Below are 26,174 nucleotides of genomic sequence, written 5' to 3'. Positions count from 1 at the left end.
GAAGAAGTTTCACAATGATTCAATATCGCATCTCAAAGTTCGACGTCTTAAAGCTCGAGCAACAGATGTTTCCAATGACAATGCTGCAATTCTGTGATGTTTCATCAATTTGTAACTTTCAGTTGATCTACTTGGCTTGCTTAAGTGGAAGGCTCAGCCTCAAAATTTGGAAAAGAACTTGAAGTCCATTTTGAAGGTTGAAGGCGAAGAAGTGGTTAAGGTTGGTTTTGTATGTAGTGAGAACTGTTCTAACTTTTGTAGCATCGAAATCTCAATCTTGTCCTTTGTAAAATTAAAGTTCTTCAAAAATGACACCTAACCTTTTCTACTATTTATCCATACCATTAATTCACCTTAAATTTCTTCGAATTTAGTCAGTCATGTGTAATAGTATTATGTAATACTAGTATTCTTCATTTGCACATTTTCACTAGCTCCATATAAAGCGGTTTTCGACGTCTTGCCTTGATTAAATGCTGATATCCTGAGCCTGTGCGTGATAGGAAAAAAATGCTTTCTTTGCGTGACGATCCATCAATTTAACTGCCACTCTACGTTTATTTACGAGTTTATGAAAGTTACGAATGTTTTATCAATTGCTACATTCTCATAGTTTTTGCAAGACACACTGGACGCTCTGTTCAACATCATGATGGAGAACCCTGGTGAAGGGAAGTACGACGACATGGTCTTTGATGCATTGGTAACAAACCAGCTGACTGACTAATATTACCTAGCCAGAAATTTACTTAGCATTTTATTTTTTACTTTGAATGAAACTTTAATTGATAATGCGCGAAGTGAAATTAAGCTTTCGAAATTCAACTTTACACGTCGTGAAGACATGCAAGTTTGCGTAAGTATGATGGACGAAACATCATTTAGAGACAAACTATGCGTTTTTTCTGCTTGTACATCATGCATTGAACAAGCTTCGCTGGCTAAACGATTAGTGGAGATCTATATGACCAGACCGTCTACCTAGTCCTAGTGTAAAGGTTGTAGGAAACGTTTCAATCAAGACGTGGTGTCTAACAAACCCCGTCTGTTTCTTCAAGTATGATAACAACTTGCCAACTGTGAAAGAATAAATAATTAAATCAAACAAGAGCTTTTGCGATGAATACATGATTTTTCCAAAGTGTGCTTCATATTTATCACATTCACCGGCGACTTATAATCGCCAACATGCGCTTTGTATTGGCTTGTGTTGGGTCTGGGTGTTATCATCGCGCATTGTTTGTAGACGCCACCGCCCAAAATATCATGCGAAAGTTGTTTTTTTCCAACGTGCTGTTTGTCCCTCTCGCAGATTCACATCATCTCTTTGATTTCTGAAAAGAAATTCTATCACTTCCGCGCGGTGTTGGACAGCTACATCCTCGAGCACTTCAGTGCAACTCTGGCTTATGAGTACGTCATCAATTGTTTGGTACTTTAAATTATTTGAAAAGACATCGGCGCATGAAGTTAGGAAGCAACTGAAAATTTAGAATATATTCCCAAAATTAAGTGTTTTGTCAAAACTTGCAGAAAACTCACCAAGGTCCTCGTTGGTTACCTTGGGCAGGCTGTGGCGGGGAAGCACCAGTACAGAGACCGCTTGCTAAAAGCACTGAAAGCTTTGGAGTATATTTTTAAGTTCATTGCTCGGTCAAGAATTTTGTTCCAGCAGTAAGTCACATGATATTGTTTTTGTTCAATGTTCAGTTGCATGATTTTATGGTTTCTTCAATGAAAGTATTAACATGTAGTTGTCGTTGGAGGTAAGTGCAGTATCAAAATTTAAAAAATAAACTGCCAGTTTTCTTATCGACTTCATAAAGTCTATTCGGAACCATTTTTTTCGATGTCGTTTCCTGGTGTTATCATTTTCCTTAGATATTTATATTGATCAACCTCCTCTATCTTTTCTCCATCTATCAAAATACCCGTTCGGTTGTTTTTGTGCTGTCTCGTTACATATTATTTTTGTCTTTTTCTTGTTCATCTTCATTCCATCTGGTGTCCCTTTCTGGTTCAGTGTCAAAACAGGAAGAAAAGTTATTAACATTTCAAAACGAAACGAAATTAATAAAAAGAAGGTTTCAGATTGTGTCGAAACAATGGAATCTTACTGTGTGGAACCAGGGTTGTCGGTATTTTACCCGACCCAAAAAAACCCGGGTGGGTTTTTTTTAAAAAACCCGGGTGGGTTTTTTTTAAAAAACCCACTTAAAAAAACCCCAAAAAAAACCATAAAAAAACCCAGAGCATCATATTTGTCCAGTTTTTATTAGAAAATTAAAAAAATGAACAAAAACACTACAAGGCACTTAAAACAAACTTTAAATTGGGACTTAAGGATGTGATTGTAAAGTAAATTTCCAAGAATAAACTGAAAACGCAGTGGATATTGTACAGTACACAAAAATCAAGTAATGCCACTTTGTGTATATACTACACTAAAACTCATTTATGCAAGAAGGCCTTATAGTTAAACTGGTGAAAGTACTACTCTACTGTAGTCTGTATATATGATGTGAAATGCAATTTAGGAGGCTATTTACCAATTACAGATTCTGGATTCTAACGCATGGCTGTTTCAGAGCATTTGCCTAATTGGCCACGCAATCGCTCAATTGCTCATCCATTACTATATATAATATATATATAAATGATAAAAAATATTTAAACATGATGGCATAAATGCTCCTTGCCTTCAAATCTAAAGCAAATGATGCAAATGTGATTTCTACCACGGTAGCATCAACTTGGTATAGAAATCAGTGGATGATGCAACATCCAACTTGATCTTGAAATTAATGGATGATGCAACATTCAAGCAACAACAGCCCTAGTGCATTATTTTATTGAGTTATGGCAAGCATGTACTGTGAGTGAAAGGCACTTCATTCGTAAAAAGTAGTTTTGAGGTGAAATAAGCATGAATCTACCTTTTTTTGCATCTTTTTTAAAAAAAAACAATAAAACCCAAAAAAACCCGGGTTTTTCTCAACCCTGTGTGGAACACTTATAATCCTGAATGTTTGGCAACACTTCGATGTTTGCTAACGTTTTGAAATCACAAATATTTGGAAGCACTTTTGTTTTAAACAATTATTGTTTGCATAAACAAAACAGATTTCAACGCAATATTACTATTCTCATTTATTTACTTTTTAACGAGACGTAGTTTTACATTGCTTTGACGCTGCACGACGCTTCTTTCATGAAGGACGTAATCACATTTTTATTATAGTGGTGGTAGTCCAATTTTAATCCGGTGATGTCCCCGTTACCGAGGGTGGCCGGATTCACCTCCAAGTGCCGCAATCGCCTTCACACCCTGCCTCCACATCGATCTGTCTAACGCGTCCCTCTCTTGTCAAGCCCACCTTGCTGCTTTCCTCCTCAACTTGCTTTTTCCACGTGTAAACATGTTTTATTTCGTTAAGGTTCAACGACAAAGAGAAGCAAACGTTTGAAGAAGGTATCAGGAGCGTCTTCCTCTCCATAAACATCTTGATGTCTTCCGCAGAAGACCACACTGTTGCTCTACAGGTACATCTTCAATTCGGCTCCCTACCCTAACAGCAAATCAAAGTAAAAAACGACTGATTTGCTGTCGGGGTTCACAGCTGTTCAAGGCGGTGTGGTTTCTAACCTCATTTTAGCTTTGAAAACCTTTGCGACAATCTATCAGATGAAGATGTTCGAAAATAGGACAATAGGCACAAGAAATGACCAACTGCAATGCTTCTGTCCGTTTAGGATTACTTCTGGTCATAAATCACTGGCTTGAGTGGCAATTTGAACATGATGCTTAATTTTTTAATATTTGCATGCAAATCGTAAATACTGTGCATAACTCGATCCATTCTGCAAACCTGTTGAGCCAATTGTGAAAAAAAATCGACTTTTGTTAAAATTTGTCTTAATCTTAATTAATCTAAGAAAATAAATCAATAGCTTTTTTTCCTTGGTCTGAACCTTAAAACATTTACCAGGCTAACACTCACAATAGTATTTCAATACTATTGTGAGTGTTAGCCTGGTAAATGTTTTAAGGTTCAGACCAAGGAAAAAAAGCTATTGATTTATTTTCTTAGTGATATTGCTTTCTGTATTAGGTAGATCGCCCATTTGAGGAAGTGTCATAGTACCAGATCACCTTTTTCAGTTGGTTTTTCCCATTTTTGATCTTAATTAATCTTTGATATTTCTAGGCAGTGGCTTTAAAGCACGTCCCGTTAGTCGTCAAAGAAACCGTCAGTGTATTTGAGCCAAGCGAGTTCAGGTAAAGTTGCACATTTTGCACCATAACCACTTCGTGTTGCTTCAACGTCTGCAGACGTTAAATCAATGTAAAAAGTGGTTGGTTTGCTGCAGGGGCTCTATCCACTTTTAGAATTCGGGGTTCGGGGGGGTAATCGAACATGCAGGCTCTCGACTGTGAGCCCAACGCGCTAACCACTCGGCCACTGCTGCCGACTAAGTTGGCAGCTAGTTGGCTTTTCAGGGGTTAGGGTCAGAAAGTAGTCATTTCATTGACGCGGGTTCAATTCCCACCACTGCTATTGCTCTTTTTTCTTCTGTAATTACCAAATAAAATTCAAAACAAAGATTAACTCTCTGGCTAAGTGCGAGAAAGGTCACAATTGGACGGTAGCCTCTTATAACATGTTCTGATTGGTTGGCGGTGTCATTCTAGTCATTTGCAGTGGCAGAATTTGTTCTTGTTAAAGTGGCTACCAAGCAAACTAAGTTAAAACACAGTGTAAATGCATGGCTCGTAGTTCAGGGATGCCAAACCAAAAAATCATATTGAAATGAAATATATATTCATACTGATAAAAAATTCAAAATGTTATAACAGCAAAAATATATTTTTCAAAATTTGATCAATAAAATATCACAAAACCTTTTCAAAGCCAAATGAGTGTGGGGGGGGGGGTGATTTTGCATTGATCACTCTCCCCCACTCCAATTAGTGGGGGGGGGATCACCCCCCTCACCCTCCCTTGGATAGAGCCCATGGTTTGCTGTCTGGGCTGTTTGATTTGGATCGTTTCTCCACCACGTTTGGAAGACTTTTTGTCATTTTTTTGTCATTTTAATTTCTTCGTTCATTTTAATTCGTCAACGACGCAGAAACAACAACCTACCTCAGTGCAAAGAAATAACCTAAGTACTTCAGGTGCGTGTCGGAGTTGGCGAGTAAAAACACTCGCTGTCCGTTTATTATATTCTTTGGGAATTTTACTTTCAATTATGCTACTATACTAAGGAAGTAGGGCTTAACATTACGCGCAGCTCCGCTTTCCCGAGCACATAAGAATTATCATTTGACAATTTTGTTACTCCTCGCTACATGCTTGTTTTCCACAAAAAGTCTAAAAATCAACTTCACTGATATAATCTATGAAAAGTGCATTTTGTGAATGAGACAAAAGACGTAACTCTTCTGATGTGGCGGATAAGCCAAAAAGCGGGTGTAGTTTCGCATCCTCTCCTCCGGTGTTGTTTCGCAAGTGCATCTTTATGTGTTTCCGTATGGTAACAGACGACAGGAAGCAGCAAAGTGACATATAGTCTTCGAGTCAGCTGCTCCCCTTATTTTGGCTTGTCATTTCGAGGCTTGCCCCTTATTTTGGCTCGTCTTTCGCCGAGACACAGCCGCGTGCTCTGGAGCGGTGTCGAACCAACGTCCTTTCGAACGTCGCGCAGACGTTCTCACCACTCGGCTACGCAGCCGATAAAGCAACTTGTCTATTCAAGCTTTATATTTTACACGAAAATTTTCTATTCCCAACTATTTTTTTGTTTTGTTGATATAAGTGGGTGCCAATTAACGTGTCATCTTTGCTCTCATTGTCTAAATGTCTAACCCTAAACTATCAAAAGCCACTCGCTGGCTTCTTTTGTAGATGGCCGAGTAAGATAAACCTCTGGGGCAATCAAAAGCCGAAGTGGTGTTCTTCCAATCTATCTCCCCGCAACCAGCAAATTAGTCCGTTTTCACGTTGAAACATTGATGTTTAAAGACGTTAATATTGTAAAAAAAGAACTGATTTCAGTGCTGAATCTATCAAGATTTTGTTTATTGACTTTGTTAATTGCTTGCACAATGCCATTTAAACTTTGTCAATTCAAATTCGATCAAAGGTTCGCGTGTCGCTTTGTTTCCCATAGACATCGACGAAAAGTTTTGAAGTAGTACAAGTCGGCCTGTCACTCTGATATTACGCGTCACTGTTTTTTTAGAAAACTTTGCCTTTTTCTCCTCCTTCCCATTTCTGTTTCTTTCAAGCTCTTAAACACTTCAGGAAATGAAACGCTTGAGCGCTCGTGTGTTGAATTTGTATTTGTTCAAGGAGACTTAGCAGCAGGAGGAACACGTGACGGTGGCGGTCTATTTAAATATTGCCATCTCACCGTGGGTGTGTGTAATAGTTCAGCTTTTGAAATGGTTTTTGATTCAATGTGACTTTCCATTGCACATAAATTAGTTGAAGCGATATATTAATATAAAACTAGAAGAAATACAAAATGCGTTTGAAGTTAGATCTGAGAATGGAGTAGCAAGTTTGGTACAGGCAGATGGGAAAATCAATACAGAATGAGTCAAAGTAAAGTTATGCTTTGTAGCTCAATGCTCAAAGATACTTTTCAACTTATCTTACGACTTTTGTTTACCCGGCAGCATTTGTAAACGTGCATTGGACATAATTTAGAACAGACTTTTGAAAAAATTTGACTTGAAAAAATAGCGAAGCTGACATTGACTCGTGACTTGATTAGTGAAGATTTTTAACAATCTAAATCATGGAATGTCCAAAGACACCAGTGATCCTGAAGAAAGAAAATGTTGTAAAGCGGACTTTATCAAAACGTAAAAACCTGCTTGGCTTAACTCGACTTGGCACTCCGTCTAAAAAGAAACTAAAAAGGTTTGGCACTGAATTGACTTCAAAAGTTGAAAACGCAATTGAAGGCGATAAAATCCAGAAAAGCAACAGGTAAACAGGGTTTGTAGGGTGAGAAGACAGTTGAATAAGTTTTGCAGTATTTTGTTCCTGACCATAGGCAAGCCGTAGCCTGCTCGACAATTGTGCTCACGAAAAGCCAGCTTTATTATCCGATAAAAAAAATCAGAAATATGACGAATTTCTTCGAGTGAACTGTTTCCAGTGAATTTGTACAAGACGAGTGACAATTTTTTTGTAGCTTGAATGACTACGGATGGGCTACTTCGTTGAGCTGCCAAGCTTATTAATAAAACTGTGTTTCAACAATCTGTAAGGTCACAATTTTGCAAACCACTTCATGTCATTCATTTGTAATTGGATGTTGAACTAAAGTTTAACGAAAATACTTTTGATACATGGGTTTGGCGAAAACCAAGTAACACTGGATTATTATTAAATTTCAACGCAATGTGTCCTATAAAATGGAAATTTAGGTTTACTTTATAGTGCTCAGAAGTTTAATCTGCCCAGACAAATACCAGCACATGAATGAAATCGCCATAATTAAATCTATGTTATGTGCTAATGGATATTCCGGGCAATTTTTTGATAAGGTTTTACAAAGTTTAAATTCAGTATCTTCACCGAATACTGACGTCATAGATTTCCGTAACTCTATACCCGTACCTTTCCTAGGAAAGGAATCACTCGTATACGCTAAAAAACTATCTAAACTCTTTAGCGCAAATGTCAATTTAATATTAACATTGTCCCTCTGTACAAAACTTTTAAAATAAGTAGACATTTTTGGCTAAAATCTCCCGTTCCCCAGTCTCTTCGTTCCAACATTGTCTACAAATTCACTTCTTTGTGTGACACGAACATGACATACATAGGTATGTCCAGGCGCGGATTTATGGGGGGCCCGGCCCCCCCCCGAAATTTTGTGAAAAATTGTATGTTTCCGCATCAAATGGTTTGATATGCTTCTAAACAGCTGATAGTAGTCCCTCGGCATCACAATTGATGAAAATGGTTGTTTTAATGTCTATTTTATAGCATATCGTATATGTCGTAGTATCATTGTTCATATCTGTTTAGCTTTTTCTTTCTTTTTAATTAATTTTCAAATTTTCTGGCCCCCCCCCGAAAAAAACTCATTTGCGCCTGGGTATGTCCACAAGACACTTGGTTGTAAGAGCAACGCAACATCTGAATTTAACAGATATTAACAAACACAGTGCAATTAAAGACAACATAATATGAGTTATATGATTGCAATATTTGTTGTAACATCAAATTTACATTGGACTCATCTCATTCAAATGATTCGAAACTGTCAATCAGAGCATGAACCTAAAATTCACGAAGCACGTCAAATAAAGCAGCACAACCTATAGCTCAACAAGCAATTATTCGCTGGACGAGCATCTTGTTAAATCTGTACTAAATTACGTTTGTTTTAAGTTATTCAGTGGTTTATTTTAGTCATTTATTATTAACATTTTTCGAATATATATGTGTTGTTTTGTTTTAATGAACTAAGTTATTTTTCTGACGAGGGCAGAAATTTTTGTCGAAAACGTTCGAATTGATGTTATCTTTTTATTTAATTATCTTTTTATTTTATGTATTGTTTTTAGATTATGCAATTCAATCCTATCAAGTTGCTATCAATTATCTGTATTTGGTATTCAAGCAAATTACTTTAAGAGATAAAAATTGATCATTTTTAGCTGACACAAGTAACTATATCTCAGACAGTAAAATCAGTCATTTGTTTCAGTGATTCATCGTCTGCAAACGTTAAATCAATGTAAAAAAATCTGGTCTGAGATTAACCCTCGCCCCAGTTAACATTCCTTATTTTTGCAGTCAATTGTTACGAGAATTCATTCAAAACGTGCCAGCAGAGCGGCTTACCAAGCAAAGGCTACAGTGCATGTTGGATATTGTGCATAGCGACATTTTCAAGATGAAAGGTGACTATAGAAAAACCTAACTTTGTTTTAAGAGATAGTCAATAGCAGAGAAACTAGTCCGTATTCTAATTGTATGCTGCGTTTTATAGAAGAGGTCTCATTGTAACCGACTTCAGTTGTATTGGGCTACTATGCAATGCAAATACCAGTGTTTATATGGTCTGTAAATTCATATTTTTGAAAACTGTTGATAGTACATTTTTTAAACTTTGAAAATCACTTTCTAACTTACTTTTGTAATTGCGACTGTTCCATATGCAGTAAAGAGCTGAAAATTTCTTTTTTGCTTCTTTTTGCGAATTTTTTATTCTGCTCATTTATTTCGTGCTGTATCAAAATCAAGAAATGTTTCAATATTGTTTCAGTAGCAGTCCAGTCCACGCTAGGCTATGATCAGTATGCTGTGCAATCTTCAGCCAGCGAAATTGGTTCTTTTTACTTCAATTAAACGTCTTTAAACTTTGAATCAATGTAAAAAGAACAATTTAGCAAGATGGAATCGCGATTTCATTGAACCCACATAGATCATGTGGTCACAGAAGACTAAATTTCTTTCTGTTCTTACCTTTTCAGATTGTCGTCTGATTCTTTTGAAAATGATGACTTTGCATCTCAAGGAATTGATGGAAAAAGAAGAGGAATTGGAGTCTTGTGGGAAGCTTCTAGCAGACATTCTTACTCTTCTGAGATTAAAAGATGTGGTAAGTCTGCTTCAACCCAACAACAGATCATTAACATATTTTGCAGGGCTTGATGAAGCAGAAAAAAACTTTTTTTCTGGACTTTTCTACGTCATCAAACTACCAAAGTTGGTTTCAGTCAACTCCATGAAATTAACTTAGTTCTTTACACGTACAATAAAAACAACCCTTACTATTACATTAATATTTTTTGTAAAAAACAAAAAAACATTTTGGAATTAATGTGAAATCCGTAAGAAAAACATTGAAGTTATACGAGAAAGGCACTCCTGAACAACCGAGGTGGACCACCTGAAGAACGCAAGAACTATTGTAAAGAATTTTTTTTATCTCAATGAGTATTATGCGCATATTTTCTAAAAACTACTGATCCTCCTTGACGCAGGGTTCCACCCAGGACGACATACAGGAGGTTACCAGCATGCTCCTCCGGACTGTGATCCGAGTCATCATTAAGTTGGAGAGACAAAGTCAACTTGCTGTAAGTTTCATTTTCGGATTCTGAGATTTGTTCTTTAAACGTCACACGATGCAGAAAATTCGTGCAGAAAACAAAATTTCAAGAAAAACGTTATGTGCAGAGTGCAGTAGAGTTTTGACCGTTTGAATCCTGTTTGGCTGTGAGGTCCCGATGTCATTCAAGTGTGCTAAAACAATGACTGATCTCTTCTGATGTTGCGCATTATTAGAATTGGTTACAACTACGGAGGTTGGTTCCTGAAAGATCGGATAAGTACTAAAATCGATTAAAGTTCATTATGTTTTTTGTTTATTCAATAAAATATTGCGAATAATGGTTAGGAAATTATATGTCTCCATCCGTATTCACAAAACAGTAATTTTACTTCTGCGGCAATTAGAACCTTTGAGCTGAAAACCTCTAAAACATTATGGTCGATTCTCAGGGGAACTACGTGGCTTGTATGATCTCTATGTTACGTCAGATGGAAGAGTACCACTATGACGCTTATCTCTCCTCCTTTCCTCACAAGCTGGACTTGATGGTGAGCCTCACTCGTTAATCCAAGATATTTGTCTCTGTGCACAACACATTTTGTAGAGTTTTGTTTTGTAATTTTGTTGTTTTTAAGTATCCTATTTCGCAGAGGTTTTAAGAAATTGTTTATTTTGCCCTTTTACTGTAACCTATTCAATTTTATAATAATTTCTTTAGTAAAGTGCTGTTGTAGTTCCATTCAAATCAATTGTATTTTCGTTGAAGATAGAAACAAAACTTTTTACTTTCTTTGAGTTTTGTCGTTTATATACATTATATAATACATACTTTTTCACGTGCGTTTTAGTAAGGCACTGTTTCTTACCTCACTTATTCAGTTATGTCGAACTGGAACCATTTTCGTAATGACTCGTTTAACTCTTGTTCAACGCTATGACTTTGTCCAACACTTTTGCAAGTCAATTTGTACAAAAATGCCTCATCTTCCGAATTGTAGCCTGCGGCGTTTCAAGAATTAGATTAAATAGCTTGTAAGACAGAAACCAATCTTGTGTCCATCTTAACGACTTATTGTATTTTCAACTTCATCAAACAGGACTTTCTCATGGAGATATTCACAATGTTTCAAGACTTGATCAGTAACAACGTGTACCGAGGCGACTGGGTGACCATGCTATCGCTGCAAAACTTGTAAGTTTCATTCAAGAGTGAACATAAAACTATAAACTACGAACGTTTTCGGCCATACTCAAGTTAGCCCTTCTCAAGTAACAAAAATAACTGATTTTACAATTACATCTACATTGAAAATAGTACATTAAAAAATTGTGTAGATCAGTTATTTTCAATGTAGATGTAATTGTAAAATCAGTCATTTTCGTTACTTGAGCAGGGCTAACTTGAGTATGGCAGAAAACGTTCGCAGTTTATAGTTTTATGTTCACTCTAAGGTATGATGTTAAATGCCGTGTGGTTGCTTGGTTTTATCTGTCAGGTTAAAGAAATTCACCTCTCTACTAAAATTGCTTTATCTAATTGCGTTAAAAAATCCACCTAACCAACTCGAGCAATATGTCATCCGCAGAACATTCATGAGGTCCATAAAGTTTTTCACGAAAACCCTGAACAACTCTTTTCTTGACAACACTTCTTTCCAGTACCAGGTGAGTTTTGAAGGCTGATGCCACAGTTTATAACATGTTGACTGGGGAACTGCGTCTCAGTTATCTGAAGCATTATCTGTTGTGTGTGTTCAGTTGTTATGTTTGTCTTTCAAGTTTTATGCTCGCACATTTTTTATTTTTGTGTTCAATTTTTATATCGTTTCACAGCTTGAGCCTATTATCACGTTGAATGTTTTAGTGATGGAGCATGTTTTAGTTCAAAATGTTCAAATATCATACTTTAATCGCAAATTCAATGACAAAACGTGTATTAAAACGATATGTAATGTAGCCTAACTTAAAGTGTAACTTACTTTTTGAATATTTTATTTTTGTTTATTTTCACGTGAAAGTTTGTATTTTTAGTTGTGGAATAGTTTTTTCAATTTATCCGTCATCTTTCTCACCCAAGAATCCCTGCAAATGGAAACATTCACGCTCAACAAAAGACAAAGCATGATAAAAAAGTGAGGAGTTTACTTTTGTTTTCAGCGTTGAATGTGCTGCTGCATTTCAGGTTCAAACTTGTGATACATGAAATGGTTTCATTTTATATGAAAATTTAAATAACTTCCCACAAAATGTTGTTGATCATCTTCAGTAGCATTCAATTCTTACCCAGAGAAACGTTCTTTCGCAGGTACGGAGACCTTCGCACTGAAATGGGCTTTGAGATAAGAGCCATGTGGTTTAATTTGGGTGAGTCTGTGATTCTTTTACTGCGCAATTAGTGATATCGTCGTATTAGTTTGAATTGGTCTATTTTTTGCAAATACAATTTGGATAGAGAGGTAACTTTTTTAAACCATAAACAGACATAACTCGGCAACAACACTAAATTTAACATTATAAAAACAATAAGCGAACGTTTTCGGCTAGTCATACTGCCTTTTTCAAGCCTTATAAGAAATTTTTTTTTAAACGAAATACTAAAGAATTATACAGTATCACAGCAAAAATACGGTCAAATCTAAACATGTGAGAAACTGCTTAAATTGCTCACACAAAATAACAACTGAAAAAAATACGCACCACTACAGGTCTAGTATTTGTATTTAACTTTTTACTTATATTCAGGCCCTCACAAAATCAAGTTCATCCCCGCCATGGTTGGCCCTATGCTAGAGATGACCTTGGTGCCCGAGCTGGAGCTACGAAAGGCAACCATTCCAATATTCTTTGACATGATGCAATGTGAACTACACAGCACTGGAAGCTTCAAGGCGGTACGAACTTGTTATTTTCTTTTGGTTTCTTGTTTATACTAACTGTAAAGTTGATTTAGCATTAGAACTAAAATAAACTTTATTAAGATGCTGATTTTTTTTTCTAGCTGTGAGTTTAACCGTGTTAACCTGCTATGTTAAAACCACGGCGAGCTGTAGCGCCATGGTTAAAAACATTTGATGTTACTAAGTTTTGTGTGTCTGTTGTACAACTACGTAGACACTCTACCAAAGCAAATCTCTTTGATTTGTGCAATTGACTATTGTTTTGTTTTTAGTTTGAGTCAGAGATGATCACAAAGTTGGACTCCCTCATTGAAGGCGGGAAAGGTGATGCTGAATATGAAGACGTCTTTCACAAAATGTAAGGCCCATGTCTCGACTGTATACTCAGATGAGTTTAAGAATGTAGAAGTCTGCAGATGCTGATTCAAAGTGAAAATATTTTGAATTGTTATCCCTGCCTCTGCACATGACATGTCCCGAACCTGCAAATCAGATGGTTTCTCGCATTGTTCAACGTCTGCAGACATGGAATCAAAGAAAGGAATGACTTATTTGATAGTGAAGTCGGCCTTTACTGCAGTCTACTTACAGTAAAATTCCGCAGTGCCTGAAGGTAGCTTGTGTGGCATTCAGAGCTTCCCACATGCCAGGCTTGAACTACCGTCCATAGCTTTACATAATTTCGTGTCTTAATTTTTTGTTTTTTATATGTAAGCTTACGCCTGGTGGTTGAATATTTAAATTAAGTGAACGGAAAGGCAAGGAAACCAACCTTCGTGTCCGCCTTCAGGCATGCCTTAGAGTGTCCTGTCAAAGACATAACAACATGCTCTTGAGCGGTGTCGAACCAGCGCCCTTTCGAACGTCGTTCCATGGTTCTCACAACTCGGCTAGGCTGGTGACGAAGAAATATCTTAATCAAATCTATATTAATCAGTAATTATAATGTAATAATAATGTAATAATATAGTCATATAATGTATCATCAATTCATCATGCAATCGGTTTCCTCCAGCATGTCGGAGTGGTGTGGAAAGCATCAGTACCTCCGAACCTCCGGGATCGAGTTCGTTGATCTCTTCCGGACCTTGCTCAGAAGACTTCTGGACTATCGAGACATCATCCGGGATGAGAACCGTGATAACAGGATGAGCTGCACCGTTAACCTCCTGGTGAGAATCGAGTTGTTTTTGAATCTTCTATTTGAATAAGGCACTCACTCTTTGGAATGGAGAAAGTTTTGTGTTGAACAAAATAGTTTAAATTTTTTTGTCAATTGTATACGTTGAATTAACGTATCTACTCGTCGATTTTATGCCATTTAGAACTTCTACAAAGACATCGGTAGGTTGGAGATGTATGTTCGATACCTCTACAAACTGTGTGACCTGCACCTTGAATGCGACAACTACACCGAGGCAGCTTTCACGTTGTTGGAACACGCTAAGCTGGTTGAGGTATGGCAGGATCATGGCTCATCCCGCACGATATTGTGCAAGTTGATTTTAGTGGGCAGCTTGTATTAAACTTGTGATAGTAACTTTCGTTCTCTTGTTTTTCTTCCGTTCTTTTTAGAGCCGAGCCAATTACATTCTTAAATTATTGTTTGCACTACGCGACAAAGAGATGTTTTTAACCCTATTACTTTCAGATTAATGGGAAAACAAAAACGGATTTTTATTGTTATACAGCTGAATACTGGCATTATTATAAACTTACTGGTGCCTTTTTATATTTTTCTTAAAAAGTTTGGTTTGTCTTATTCTGCCATTTTAAATTTGTCACTCTCTTGAACCTGCTGCTTTCACAGGAGGAGAAAATTTAGTTGTTGTAGCTCAAGTTGTCACCTGCGACAACATGCACATTAAACAACCTCGAAATTCCATCCCTCGAAACTTTAGATATTTTACTAAGGTCAATGAAGAAGCTTTTTTTTCTTTAATTTCAACGTGATAAAGCAGTACAAAAGTTAATTCTAAGTAACACGGCAACTGATGTGTTTGTGGGTGTATATTTCATATCTACTGTACGGATACAAACATTTCCTGACCATCCAAGCAAACATCAAATCTTTGCATTTCAAAATTCCAGTGGTCTGATGACTTTCTGACAACAAACCACGCTCGTTATAAGAACGTCAGCACCCAGCGCGAGCTGAAGGAGGCGCTCTATTACGACATAGTCGATCTGTTCCAACGCGGCAAAGTCTGGGAGGAAGGCATCAAGCTGTGCAAGGAACTGGCTGTACAGCACGAGACTGAAACCTTCCACTATCAACAGCTCTCTGACATTCTGGTAAGATTTTCAATTTGCTTTCACAAAAAAATCAACTGCGTCGCGAGACGTTTCAACATATTGAGTTTATTTCTATACTTTTTTAATCAGTCCAATCTATGAGGCCACCGCTAAATTTCATAAAATTTTGCTTCATTTTTTTTTTTGTTATGGCGAAAGTGGGTAACGCAGAACGAAAGAAGCTACTGCTCGCTACCCTGGCCGGAGTAATATGACACAAGGGAAGCACAGTTTTACGTCGCTGAGTACACGTAACGACAAGAGCAAATAGTAATTAAAAAGGCACGATAGCTAGAGTCATTTGTACTGAAGTAACAACTACACTATTCAATGTTCAGCATTTTAATGTGTAAAATCTTTTGTAAGGGTCTAAACGTGCACGAATAATTATCGGGGTAGGTAGGTACTTAACAAGTCTGCACTGAACACAACAACAAAACTAAAGGTTTTCATAGCTGAAATATGTTTTTCTCAGGTTCGTCAAGCCGACCTATACAAGAACATAACCAGTTCTGTCCGCCCTGAACCGGAATATTTCTTCGTTGGTTACTACGGGCAAGGCTTCCCCACTTTTCAGAGGGTAAGTCTTTTGATGTGACCGTTCCCCATTCCTTTTTTGGTATCAAATTAGGCGGATTCCACTGCAATAAGTCAACTTCGTAATCCAATCACAAACTGCTTACAATATTAAAATGCGCTTATAACTTAATAGTAACTCAATGCAGAATCGGACCTTTATCTACCGTGGCAAGGAATACGAGAGGTTGTCTGACTTCACATCTCGCATTCTCAATCTCCTCCCTGTTGCTCAACGGATGAACACTACCGCTCCTCCAGGAGATGACATACTCGACTCAAGTGGAATGTGTATCCTTTGCGTTTTCATACATGAAGAATTGTGTCATTTTTTACCATAAAGTTACATCGCAATATCACAAAGCGCTCTGCACGGTTTTAATTTTCTTCAACATTTTGAGAGTCCTCAATTGATAGAACAATAAAGGAAAAAATGATTTCAAGTTCGAGAAAATTTATTGCTTATCACATGTGTGTAATGTACATGATACTTGAAGAAGACTGCTCTGGAATCACCGACAGCTTTACCAAATAAAATTGCGAAACTGCAAAGGTGCGTCATTTGTTGGCAGAGTACGCTTCAAATAAGAGGAACTTGTGGGAAAATATGCCGTCACTTTTGTGATTTATTTTGTTTTGCTTCTTAACTACCTTGCCGACACAGATGTTCAGGTATACACTGTATCCCCAATAATGGAAGAACCTGTTCAATTTAAAGGAAAGTCTGTGAATGAACAAATTCTAAGGTCTGTACTGCAGATTTATCTACGCTAAATTTATATTCTGTTGACGAAATTGTTATTGCCTGGTATTAACATCCCAGACAAAAAATTAATCAATGCAAAAAGCGACTGAATTGCTGTCTGGGGTAATACTTAACCAATAACCATACTTTAAGTGGGAGTCCTTTTGTTATTTACGAGTTACGACTGGCTTATTTTGGCAAGGTTGGTGCTAACAAGTTCTGTTAACCCAGCAATGTAAACACTAAACAGTGTTTTGAGCAAAGTTTGAATAAGCTATTACTGACTGAGACACAGTATTGTGGTGTGCTTCATCTGAGAATGTTTATTCATGTTTTTGCAGCTTCTACAAAGCAAATGATGTACAGCGTTTCCAGTATTCCAAGCCTTTTAGAAAAGGAGAAAAGAATAAAGAAAATGAATTTGCAGTTTGTCATTATATCTTTTGTTTTATTTTGTTAGTTATTTTGCTCTTATTGCAGTTTCAGGTTCACAACGGTTCCAAAGAGATGACAACAATACACAAGTGATAACTCTTTACTATATTTAACTTCTTGTGGTAGCCTTGTCGTAATTACCATCATATAAACGGTTGTCATTTACATAGAAGTTATGTGTCCAAAAGCGACAGCAACGCAGACAAAAGTTTACCCTTGTCAACGTTTCTCATTTATCAATGCACAATACAGAACCTATCCCATTTTGGATTTAAATTCTGTCATTGGATGTCACAGGAACTTTCAAAAATAGTTTTCTGTTCAAAAATAATTTTCCGTTTATTGGCCCGTTTTTTTCCCCTTCTTTGATATATTGTCCAACACAGTGGATCACCTGCTGTAGCTATTCCTTTCCAACTTGTTTGTGTTCTGCGAAGACGCATGATGCGCCTTTGAATATTTCTATTTTCATTTTTACGCAGAGCATGTGGATAGAGCGATACAACTTCACCACATCCTATAAGCTGCCTGGTATCCTTCGCTGGTTTGAAATCGAACACACTACGAGAGTAAGTCCAATTTTTCATATAGCAACACTTTCATGGATCGTGACATTGAATAAACAATAATCGTCTCCACTCCGGGACTCATGTTGCCAACCTCCTCGTGGTGAGTCCTGGCGGTCCTGGTAATTCAAATTTATGAAGCGACCGCAACTCACAGGGCACCCGGTATGGTAAAAGGATTAACCCTCGGCCCGGTGTCTAATGAGAGAAATATTGTGGCGGCCTCAAACGCAAGAAGAAGAAGTCTCCACTCCAGGCAGCATCAGTTGTTCTGGTGGTCGGCAAGTTTCATGATCAAGATTTTTATGCAATTTATTTTCAAGCAGCCGGGTTCATCTTTATAATATGACAATTATTCCTTTCAGTTACATGATATATTTTGCATTGTAGCATCTAATTTTAACGTTGTTTCAACAGCAAGAGATCAGCCCGCTCGAGAACGCCATTGAAACGATGGAAACTGCCAACAGTGACCTGAGACTGATGGTCACCCAGTACACCAACAACCGAAGCGAACCTATCAACCCCCTCTCTATGAAGCTGAATGGTGTTGTTGATCCCCGCGTCATGGGAGGGTTCGCCAACTACGAGAAGGTGCATCATTGTGACGTGATCCATTTGTGAATTTGTTTCAAGAAATTTGGAGCTTTCAAATAATACTATTTGTCCTAACGTAGAAACGATAAGAAATAGTTGGCATAAATACATAGCATATTCGCATACCCAGTCCATGCTTCTGATGTCCTTCATCGAATGTGAGTCTTGAGAAATTTTGAAAAGTTTTCCACGTTATGTCGATGCAGGATTTAACTGGGTGATCACAGGATATCCTCATTTTAATAAAATATATCCTTTTATAACCCTGCGCTTAAGCATATTGACAACTCCTTCTCACCTCTGCAGGTGGTATGCCTGTTTTCTGAAAGTGAATTAAACTGATTAAAGTTGATTTGTTTACTTTTTGTCGTGAAACTACAAAAAGCGGCCAGATAACCCCCGAAGTCATTCTAAGAGAAAATCCATCGATCACGTTCACAGTAATGATTTGTCTGCAAACGTTTGAGTTTGTGAATTTTCTTCAACTGACACGATTTGTCTCACCCAGGCCTTCTTTACTGAGGCATACATGAATGACAATCCTCAAGAGCACGCACTGATAGAACACCTGAAGGAATTGATTGCTTCGCAGGTAGTTTGTGATCTTCGTTGTTTGTATATTATGCTATTGTTTACTTATTAACGTTGTTTGTATATTATGCTATTGTTTACTTATTAACGTTGTTTGTATATTATGCTATTGTTTACTTATTAACGTTGTTTGTATATTATGCTATTGTTTACTTATTAACGTTGTTTTAACGATTATGTAACTTGAATTGCTAAAACATGTATCTTCTTTCTGACCCAAAGCAAAAGTTTATATTTTTATATCTTTTCTATTGTTTTATGATTTATAAAGACAACTCTTGCTTACTGGTCAATAATGTGGTCATCTTGAAATATAATCGAAGCCTGTTTTTTCGATCGCTGGTATGTGATTAAAAACCGCAATCATCTGTATTTTTACCATCAACACTGTCTTTCAAATGCTTAGGATCTCCGTTGCAGCTGTGAAGACTTCAAACTCTTGTGACAGTCTACTGTAGACTTTGCCACATTTAAACCTACATTGCGACTTCTATTTGATTATATATATCTCTAACCACTGTGTGAAGTTTAGAAATTTTCTCTATGTCTAGATCCCGTTTCTGAAGGAAGGAGTGAGGCTACATGGGGAGTTAGCTCCTCCAGCTCTTCAACCCTTTCACCAGAACATGGAAACCTGCTTCCAGGAGCTGAAAGCAAACGTCGAAAAGAAATACGGAACGAGAGTCAGTGACGTATTTTCTTGGTTTTATATTTCAAAGCGGCCTTTAAAATTGTTGACAAACCGACAAATTTAAAGCCCAGTCATCTTTCGATATCTTTGTTAATTCATTTTTTCAATCAATTAACATTCAATCTTTTACTAAACTCTAGCTGTATGAGGCCCGTAGTTCATTAAATCAAGTGATCACCTCACCCCAGACAGTAAATCAAACGCTTTATTACATTGATTCAACGTCTGCTGTCTGTGAGGTGATCTTGTGTTCTTTCTGCACTGTTCTTGGTGTTGTCAAACCGGGTTTTGAACCCGATTGGACAACACCAAGAATACCAATAGTGCACTCAGTGAAATAAGCACGTGAGCGACATACTTAGTGTATCAACGTCAGCAGACATTGAATCAATGTAAAAAAAAAACTGATTTGCTGTCTGGTTTCATAATGCTTTGATTTTCGAATGTAAATCTTGAACCACCAGGGCGTAAGCTTAATACGACAAAAGCAAAATCATTGAATGACGATTAAATCCCGTACATTGTTACAACACAGCCATCATTCAACACTGGCCGATCCGCGCGTCGTCTCACTCCTCTTCATCTTCTGAATCCATGCAATCCCCGACCGGAATCCATCCTCTCCATACACTCCTCAGCATCTGACGCATCTCCCCGTCATGGAGAGGGTACTCCAACGCGACACAGGTGAGAGACTGGAGGATCCATCCGGATGAAAGAACTCCAATAGAGGACTAGCTCTAGTCACCCATGTCTCCACTATGACGGCTACTGGCTGATACCAGCACTGTGGTACACATTTATTTGTACTTGATTCTCGTCTCAGAGAAGGCTACTGTCTTTCGACGTATTTCTGTACAAATTATAAAAGTCGTTTCTTTAATATTTACACCATCTACATCCACTCTCGTAACCCACAAAAAAGTACCATGCGGTGACTTGTTTGCTAAAGTTGAATTTGTTTGACAAAAAAACCTATAGCTGTATTTTACTGCTTTCAAGCTTGTTAAAATTATTTAGATTTTGAAAATAAAACTTTTAAAGCATTTTAACGAAAATGGAACATAAAATTAATGTTGTATTAACGTTAAACGTAACACCTATCTTCAGCATTCCTCCTGATGTTCCAACTAAGAAATCCGGAGCCCGGACTCCAACCACAGTCCTTCGTTCTCCATCTCTTGCCGTTCCCGGTGACAAATCATCCGGACCGAATCGGAAGAGCAAAACATCCGAATGGTTTGGCAACTCCGGATCAACCAACTCTTTGGACAAAAGCGTCTCATCTTCAACCACCTTCAACTTCTCTGGGAACGGAGCTGTGGAGTTGAGGGAAGAAGTATGAAATACTTTTCTTATTTCTTTTTTACCTGCTCTGTTGTAAAAACCGGATGAAACCGGTTCAAGCAAGGAATTTGTTTTACATCACCCAACACGTAACGTAGCCCTTCACATTTCGTATTTAGAATTCATGACGAGGAAAGTTTTATAAAAGCTAAAACGTAAACGTTGCATTTAAGACATTGTGATGTTACTTTGCGTTGCATATTTTCATTCAAATAATTTTCAATCTTGTTTTTAGTTAACTCCACAGCGTCCCCGCAGACCAAAGAGCCAAGTTGGTGCCCAAAGTAACCAGACTCCAAAACTTTCACAATTACGTAAGAGATCTTTCTAAATTAAACATAAGTATTTTCAATTAATTTTAAACACAAAACTAGATATTTTAGGTACATTTTTCACCCATCAAAACGCTAAATTTACTGAAACTTTACTATAAAGATCGCAAAGTTATGAGACAAAATCAGATAAATTTGGATACTTCTGGGTTTGTTTGTTGAAAAAACTTTCATCATGTTATGACACTCTATCTGAGCCATATTGTGTACTGTACAGATCAATGGTCCTCCACTTCCAACATCAACTGCCACTTTGTTGTTAAGTAATGAAAAGGTATCAAGTGTTTGATCTAAATTCTTCTAAGAAAGTCATCACTGTTTCATTTTCAACAGCTGGAGATAGACCAAGAAGTGTGCTTCTAGTGTCTGAAGTGATGAAAGTCATTATCACAGTAAATTGAATGGCATTCCACTTATATAAACATCCATTATCACCTTGTTGGTTATAGTGTAAAGATGAAGTGTTTGATCTAAAATCTTCATCATCCATTTGTCCAGTTTTTAGTAGATGAGACGTGGCGTTTGTCTCCGCTAGCAGGGGTCCGCTGGAGTTTGTAGCCCTTTCGCCATGTTCTTCGGCTGTTAGAGTTGATTCTATCCAGATTCCTTACACTGATGTCTTTTCTCACCAACTCTAGCTATCTCTGTTTTTTCAAAAATCCTCCAGGAAAGTCACTGATGTTTCATTTTTCAGCTGAGGGTGGACCACGTAGCGTGCCTCCTCTTCTTCCTGCGAAGCATTTCGGTGACTACAGCAATCTTCCAAACGATCCGGAAGTAATGAAGAAACATGAGATGTCTAGATCCCCTGTCAGTCCCGCATCCAAGAAAGTATGTCCGACTTTAGTGGTTTCTCAAGTTCCAAAGCAATGCTAGGATGTCATCAGTAACATAATCTTCAGTAGCATTTATCCTTAGATTGACAGCTGGGAAGAATTCAACGGGCATTATGGCTACAAATTTTACAATTGTAGTTTTATGATCCATAAGATGGTGTTTGTTCTGTACCGTTTGAGCGTTTGGATCCGATATGTCCAAGAGTCTATTATTTTGCTTTCCAAGCTCGGTAATTCTTTTGTAGACTTAACCGAGAGAATACTGAAGAGCTGCCACTTTTTGGTCTGACGTTTGTCACGTGACAATGCCTACTTAAGACTTACGCCCCGAGCTGAGAAGGGTCAAGCTTTTGCTCTGGAAGCTTTGTGTACTTGTACTGACCCTATCACAGAATTTAACTGTTTGAGGTTCACAGTTACATCCTAGATTTCCTTTCAAAAAATTTAAACCTGTATTAACCTGTAATAGAAACTGCTATTTCAAGCTTAAATTAAATCAATTTCAATTCCAGCCTCCACCCCCGCTACCTGTGAAAAGACAAGAGAGCAGTCCCTCAATCAAACCAGCATTATTGCCCCCCAAGAAACCAAAGGCACTCAAGACTCCATGATAAGATCGCGGACCAAACCTACCTATGCAGGCATCACCCAGCTAACAAATCAATCCTTTGTGCATTGATTCAACGTTTGTAGACGTTGCATCAATGTAACAAGGTCTGGTTTGCTAAGGGGGATTGCCATACATCTGCTTTTTTGCGTCAAATATTACTGTAACGACTTTTTATTGTTTGTACGTTGATTTTACATTCAAAACCATCGTGTTATTGTGATATTATATTTTAATTCTTCACGATTGACCAAACTTGAATTGTGTCAAAGAAATTGATCTATCCTGCATATTTTCAAGCATTAAATCTATAAGCGTGTTCGTAAACTCCAGAATAGCATGAGCTCGAGCATTGTTACGTGTAGAGCTAGATGTCTGTGTTCTAAATCATTTTATAAAATGTCAAATGACATATTAGTTGACGGTAACCAGGAAGTGTGTTCAATTCCAAAACCTGTAAAAAACTTTTCAATTCTAACAATTTTGCCGAAAGTTTGCATAATCTACTTCATGCTTGAAGTGTGTCGCGGCCCATCCAGCAAATCAGTTCTTTTTACATTGATTCTACGTCTGCAGACATTGAATCAATGTAAAAAAGGACTAATTTGCTGCCTGGGGATGCAACCACAGTCATCTCGCGCAGTACTATATACGTATAGCAGTGTTGCCATTTCAAGTTTACACAAGCCACTACCCAAGCAAAGTGCTGACACGGGCAGAAATTTTTGTAACCCTCGTTATCACTGCTGTCGTGATGACAAGAAAGTGCAATAGGCTGCTTTTCAGTTCAGTTTTATGCTGAAAATGTTGGTATTTTTAAACATTGCATCTACCATGCGTTTTGTTGATATGAGATAAAGTTTCAAAAAAGTGGAGCTATTTATATTTTTGAACTCCACAAGAAAACCAAAGTGAAACGTTTAGGTAAGAAAAAAAGATGAAACTACAGTACCGTAATTTTGATCATTGTAATGCTGTGTAATGTGTATACGTTGTATAAATCAAGCCTAACCTAGAACAATGCAAACCTAATGAAATTTATTTACAAAATCTACCAACCGTGCTTCTGTTTGTCATTCAATGCACCACAATCTTTAACAAGTAGAGATTACCAAAAGGTTTAGCACATTTTCTAATCAAGTGCAAAATTACAAAGAAACAATCGCAACATCATCGGCTTGCATTGCTGTATATGTTGTAGGTACAACGCAAGCAAACACTCTACCAAACTTCTACTATTGAATGTAGTCAACAACTCAGTGACCGGGCAGCAAATGAATCGTCTCACAACAAACTTGTCTCACTTTTCATCGTGGTCTTGTTTCATGAAACATAAACTGCTTGCTATTTTATCCAATCTGGCGGATTTAACACTTCACAGTATAAAATTTGAATTTTCTAACCCATTGATAGCTTCAGTATATCGTGTGAAATATTATCGTTGACTTTAATCCAGAGTTGATTATAAACTCAGTTTCTTTTCAGCCCCTGCATCATAACATAACGTATATGTGCGTTGTACATGTTGTTGTCAGCAGGGCCAATTTGGTCCCTTTTTTGTTCTGCATCTCCAAAGAGCAAATCAGTCATTTTTTACATCGATTCAACGTCTGCAGACATTAAATAAATGTGAAAAAACAACTGATTTGCTGTCTGGGTTCCTCTTCAAGTCTTTATGGACGTTGCTCACCAACAACCTCTAGCGTCGTGAGCACGTACACAGCAACCCATTAGCCTACCTTCAAATATTTAAGGGGCAACACAGCTTGCTTTTTTTTTCAATAAATCATTGCAAGAAAGATAAAAAGAAAATTAAGTTACCAGAAAGAGGATGCAGTTGGGTATCAGGGGGCGCACCACTGTAAAATTTGTAAAACTTTGCCCTGTTTTATTAATTATTGTGTTGATCTCTATTTAGGGGGACATGACCAGGTGCCCCCCTAGATCCGCTACTGCGTATGCTGCTTAACTTTCCACTGGTTATTAAGTAAGCTATCTCTTTGAAACAACTTTGTTTTAATTTTTTGCATTATTAGCTTTACAAGCTTTAGCTGCATAGTTCTGTCCGTGCCAAGGGCAACACTCTTGCTGCTTGGATCTTACAAACACCACTATTGCAGGTTATAGTAATATTATCATAGAAATTATCATCAGCCTATGAGTATCTCTTTACCGGTGATATAGTTCCCTATTTTGCATTGTTCCATCGTTGAAACGGTGCAAAAAAGAAAACTTATGTTCGCTGGTGGAGTTATTTGCGTAATATTGCAGCTCTTGTTTTCAAGTGATATTTCGGCCTCCTCCATGAAGTGACGTCATCTATGTGTTGTGCTTAATGTTCTTGTAGATTCTTAATCAAGAACTTTTGTGATCTTCGTCAGTGCAATACTGTAGTATTCGGAATGAATTGCCATTTTTTAACGTTATTGCAACGTGAAGCGACGGTCGAAAACTGTGCGTTTATTGATAATATTGCCTCAATAATATGCTTCTGTAATCCTCCGTGACCTGTTAGGGATTTTCTTGTACCCAGTTTTTTGTTTTTGAATATGAGTGTTCAATTGTGTCATTACTTTCCTTGCCAGCAAATCAGTTCTTTACATTGATTCAACGTCTGTAGAAGTTGAATCAATGTAAAGAACTGATTTGCTGGATCAATGTACAATCACGACGTTTTTGCTTCCTGCTGGACTCATGTTTAAGAAAGACTTCTTCACTTCAGCAAAAGAGGATTAGAAACCCAACTTTACATTTAATTGTTCACTGTACGTTCCCGTTTTGACGACTTGGACCTTGAAGATGCTGACGCCCTTTCCCAACACCGTGTACGTCGTTTTCGTAACGTTTTGTATTTGGTGGCTTCGTGGATAATCTTTTTATTTCCGTGGAAGTAAACATGAGTTTGAGTTTCTCTAACTGTCCCGCTGGATTTTGTTTCCACTTTGCCAGCAACGCTACGAAATTTAATATCGATTAAAAAAGAAAATGTAAATCAAAGAAATGCCCTTAGATTTCATTTGTCCTCAAAAGTCCATGTTTCTTTAACAGGGCAGGTTAAATGCCAGGTAATTAAGTTAAATGCCAGGTTAAATGCCAGGTAAACAAGGCAGGTTATATGCAGGTAATTTCTCCACTAATATCTGGGAACACTTGATGTGTTTTTGATTTTTGTAAATGTAACGTGTGATGAACGGTCGTGTTCACTTTGGTTAACGTTTTCAGTCGTTGAATCAACTGTGCCGCAACAGCTGCTTGTATCACACGCCGTTTCACGTTCAGGTTACTTTGCCTAAAACTTCTCCTTGTTGTTAACTGCCTTATCGTTTTCACACTATATCACAGCATCTTCTTTCCTAATCAGCAGCGTATGACTTTCTTGTTTTATTGTTGAACCAAAATAAAAGTGATCAACTATCCACAAAAGGCTACGTCTGTATAGGCATTGAATCAACATGAAGTTGGTTATTGCAGACAGGATACTTCAGCCTTGGTTTTGTGTCCGACTTGCTTCAGTTTTTTAAAGAAAAATATTGTTTTTTTACAATTCCAGCCATTTCTTTGTGAAGTGCC

At 37.4% G+C, this 26,174-nt stretch overlaps 1 protein-coding gene across 1 annotated transcript in view; it reads left to right on the top strand.

Moving 5' to 3' along the window:
* The window catches only part of LOC145778541 (dedicator of cytokinesis protein 1-like), a 45,805-nt gene extending 19,789 nt beyond the window's left edge, over positions 1-26,016 (top strand). The window contains exons 18-49 of the mRNA XM_082590045.1: positions 123-220; positions 614-703; positions 1,313-1,413; positions 1,534-1,674; positions 3,438-3,543; positions 4,209-4,279; positions 8,826-8,932; positions 9,506-9,630; positions 10,019-10,114; positions 10,539-10,637; positions 11,187-11,281; positions 11,676-11,754; positions 12,121-12,221; positions 12,395-12,453; positions 12,832-12,980; positions 13,259-13,344; positions 14,002-14,158; positions 14,312-14,443; positions 15,078-15,281; positions 15,757-15,861; positions 16,007-16,148; positions 16,522-16,603; positions 16,944-17,028; positions 17,520-17,606; positions 18,021-18,197; positions 18,709-18,792; positions 19,343-19,474; positions 20,018-20,169; positions 20,593-20,821; positions 21,065-21,143; positions 21,856-21,992; positions 22,510-26,016. Of these exons, the coding sequence (XP_082446171.1) occupies positions 123-220; positions 614-703; positions 1,313-1,413; positions 1,534-1,674; positions 3,438-3,543; positions 4,209-4,279; positions 8,826-8,932; positions 9,506-9,630; positions 10,019-10,114; positions 10,539-10,637; positions 11,187-11,281; positions 11,676-11,754; positions 12,121-12,221; positions 12,395-12,453; positions 12,832-12,980; positions 13,259-13,344; positions 14,002-14,158; positions 14,312-14,443; positions 15,078-15,281; positions 15,757-15,861; positions 16,007-16,148; positions 16,522-16,603; positions 16,944-17,028; positions 17,520-17,606; positions 18,021-18,197; positions 18,709-18,792; positions 19,343-19,474; positions 20,018-20,169; positions 20,593-20,821; positions 21,065-21,143; positions 21,856-21,992; positions 22,510-22,608 (3,686 nt within the window). The 3' untranslated portion in view covers positions 22,609-26,016. The remainder of the gene's footprint in view (positions 1-122; positions 221-613; positions 704-1,312; positions 1,414-1,533; positions 1,675-3,437; positions 3,544-4,208; positions 4,280-8,825; positions 8,933-9,505; positions 9,631-10,018; positions 10,115-10,538; positions 10,638-11,186; positions 11,282-11,675; positions 11,755-12,120; positions 12,222-12,394; positions 12,454-12,831; positions 12,981-13,258; positions 13,345-14,001; positions 14,159-14,311; positions 14,444-15,077; positions 15,282-15,756; positions 15,862-16,006; positions 16,149-16,521; positions 16,604-16,943; positions 17,029-17,519; positions 17,607-18,020; positions 18,198-18,708; positions 18,793-19,342; positions 19,475-20,017; positions 20,170-20,592; positions 20,822-21,064; positions 21,144-21,855; positions 21,993-22,509) is intronic.
* Positions 26,017-26,174: the final 158 nt, after the last annotated feature.

This window comes from Aplidium turbinatum, chromosome 10 (assembly GCF_918807975.1).
Source record: "Aplidium turbinatum chromosome 10, kaAplTurb1.1, whole genome shotgun sequence".
In the NCBI taxonomy this organism is placed as follows: Eukaryota; Metazoa; Chordata; class Ascidiacea; order Aplousobranchia; family Polyclinidae; genus Aplidium; species Aplidium turbinatum.
This window is presented reverse-complemented; position numbering and strand designations above follow the sequence as displayed.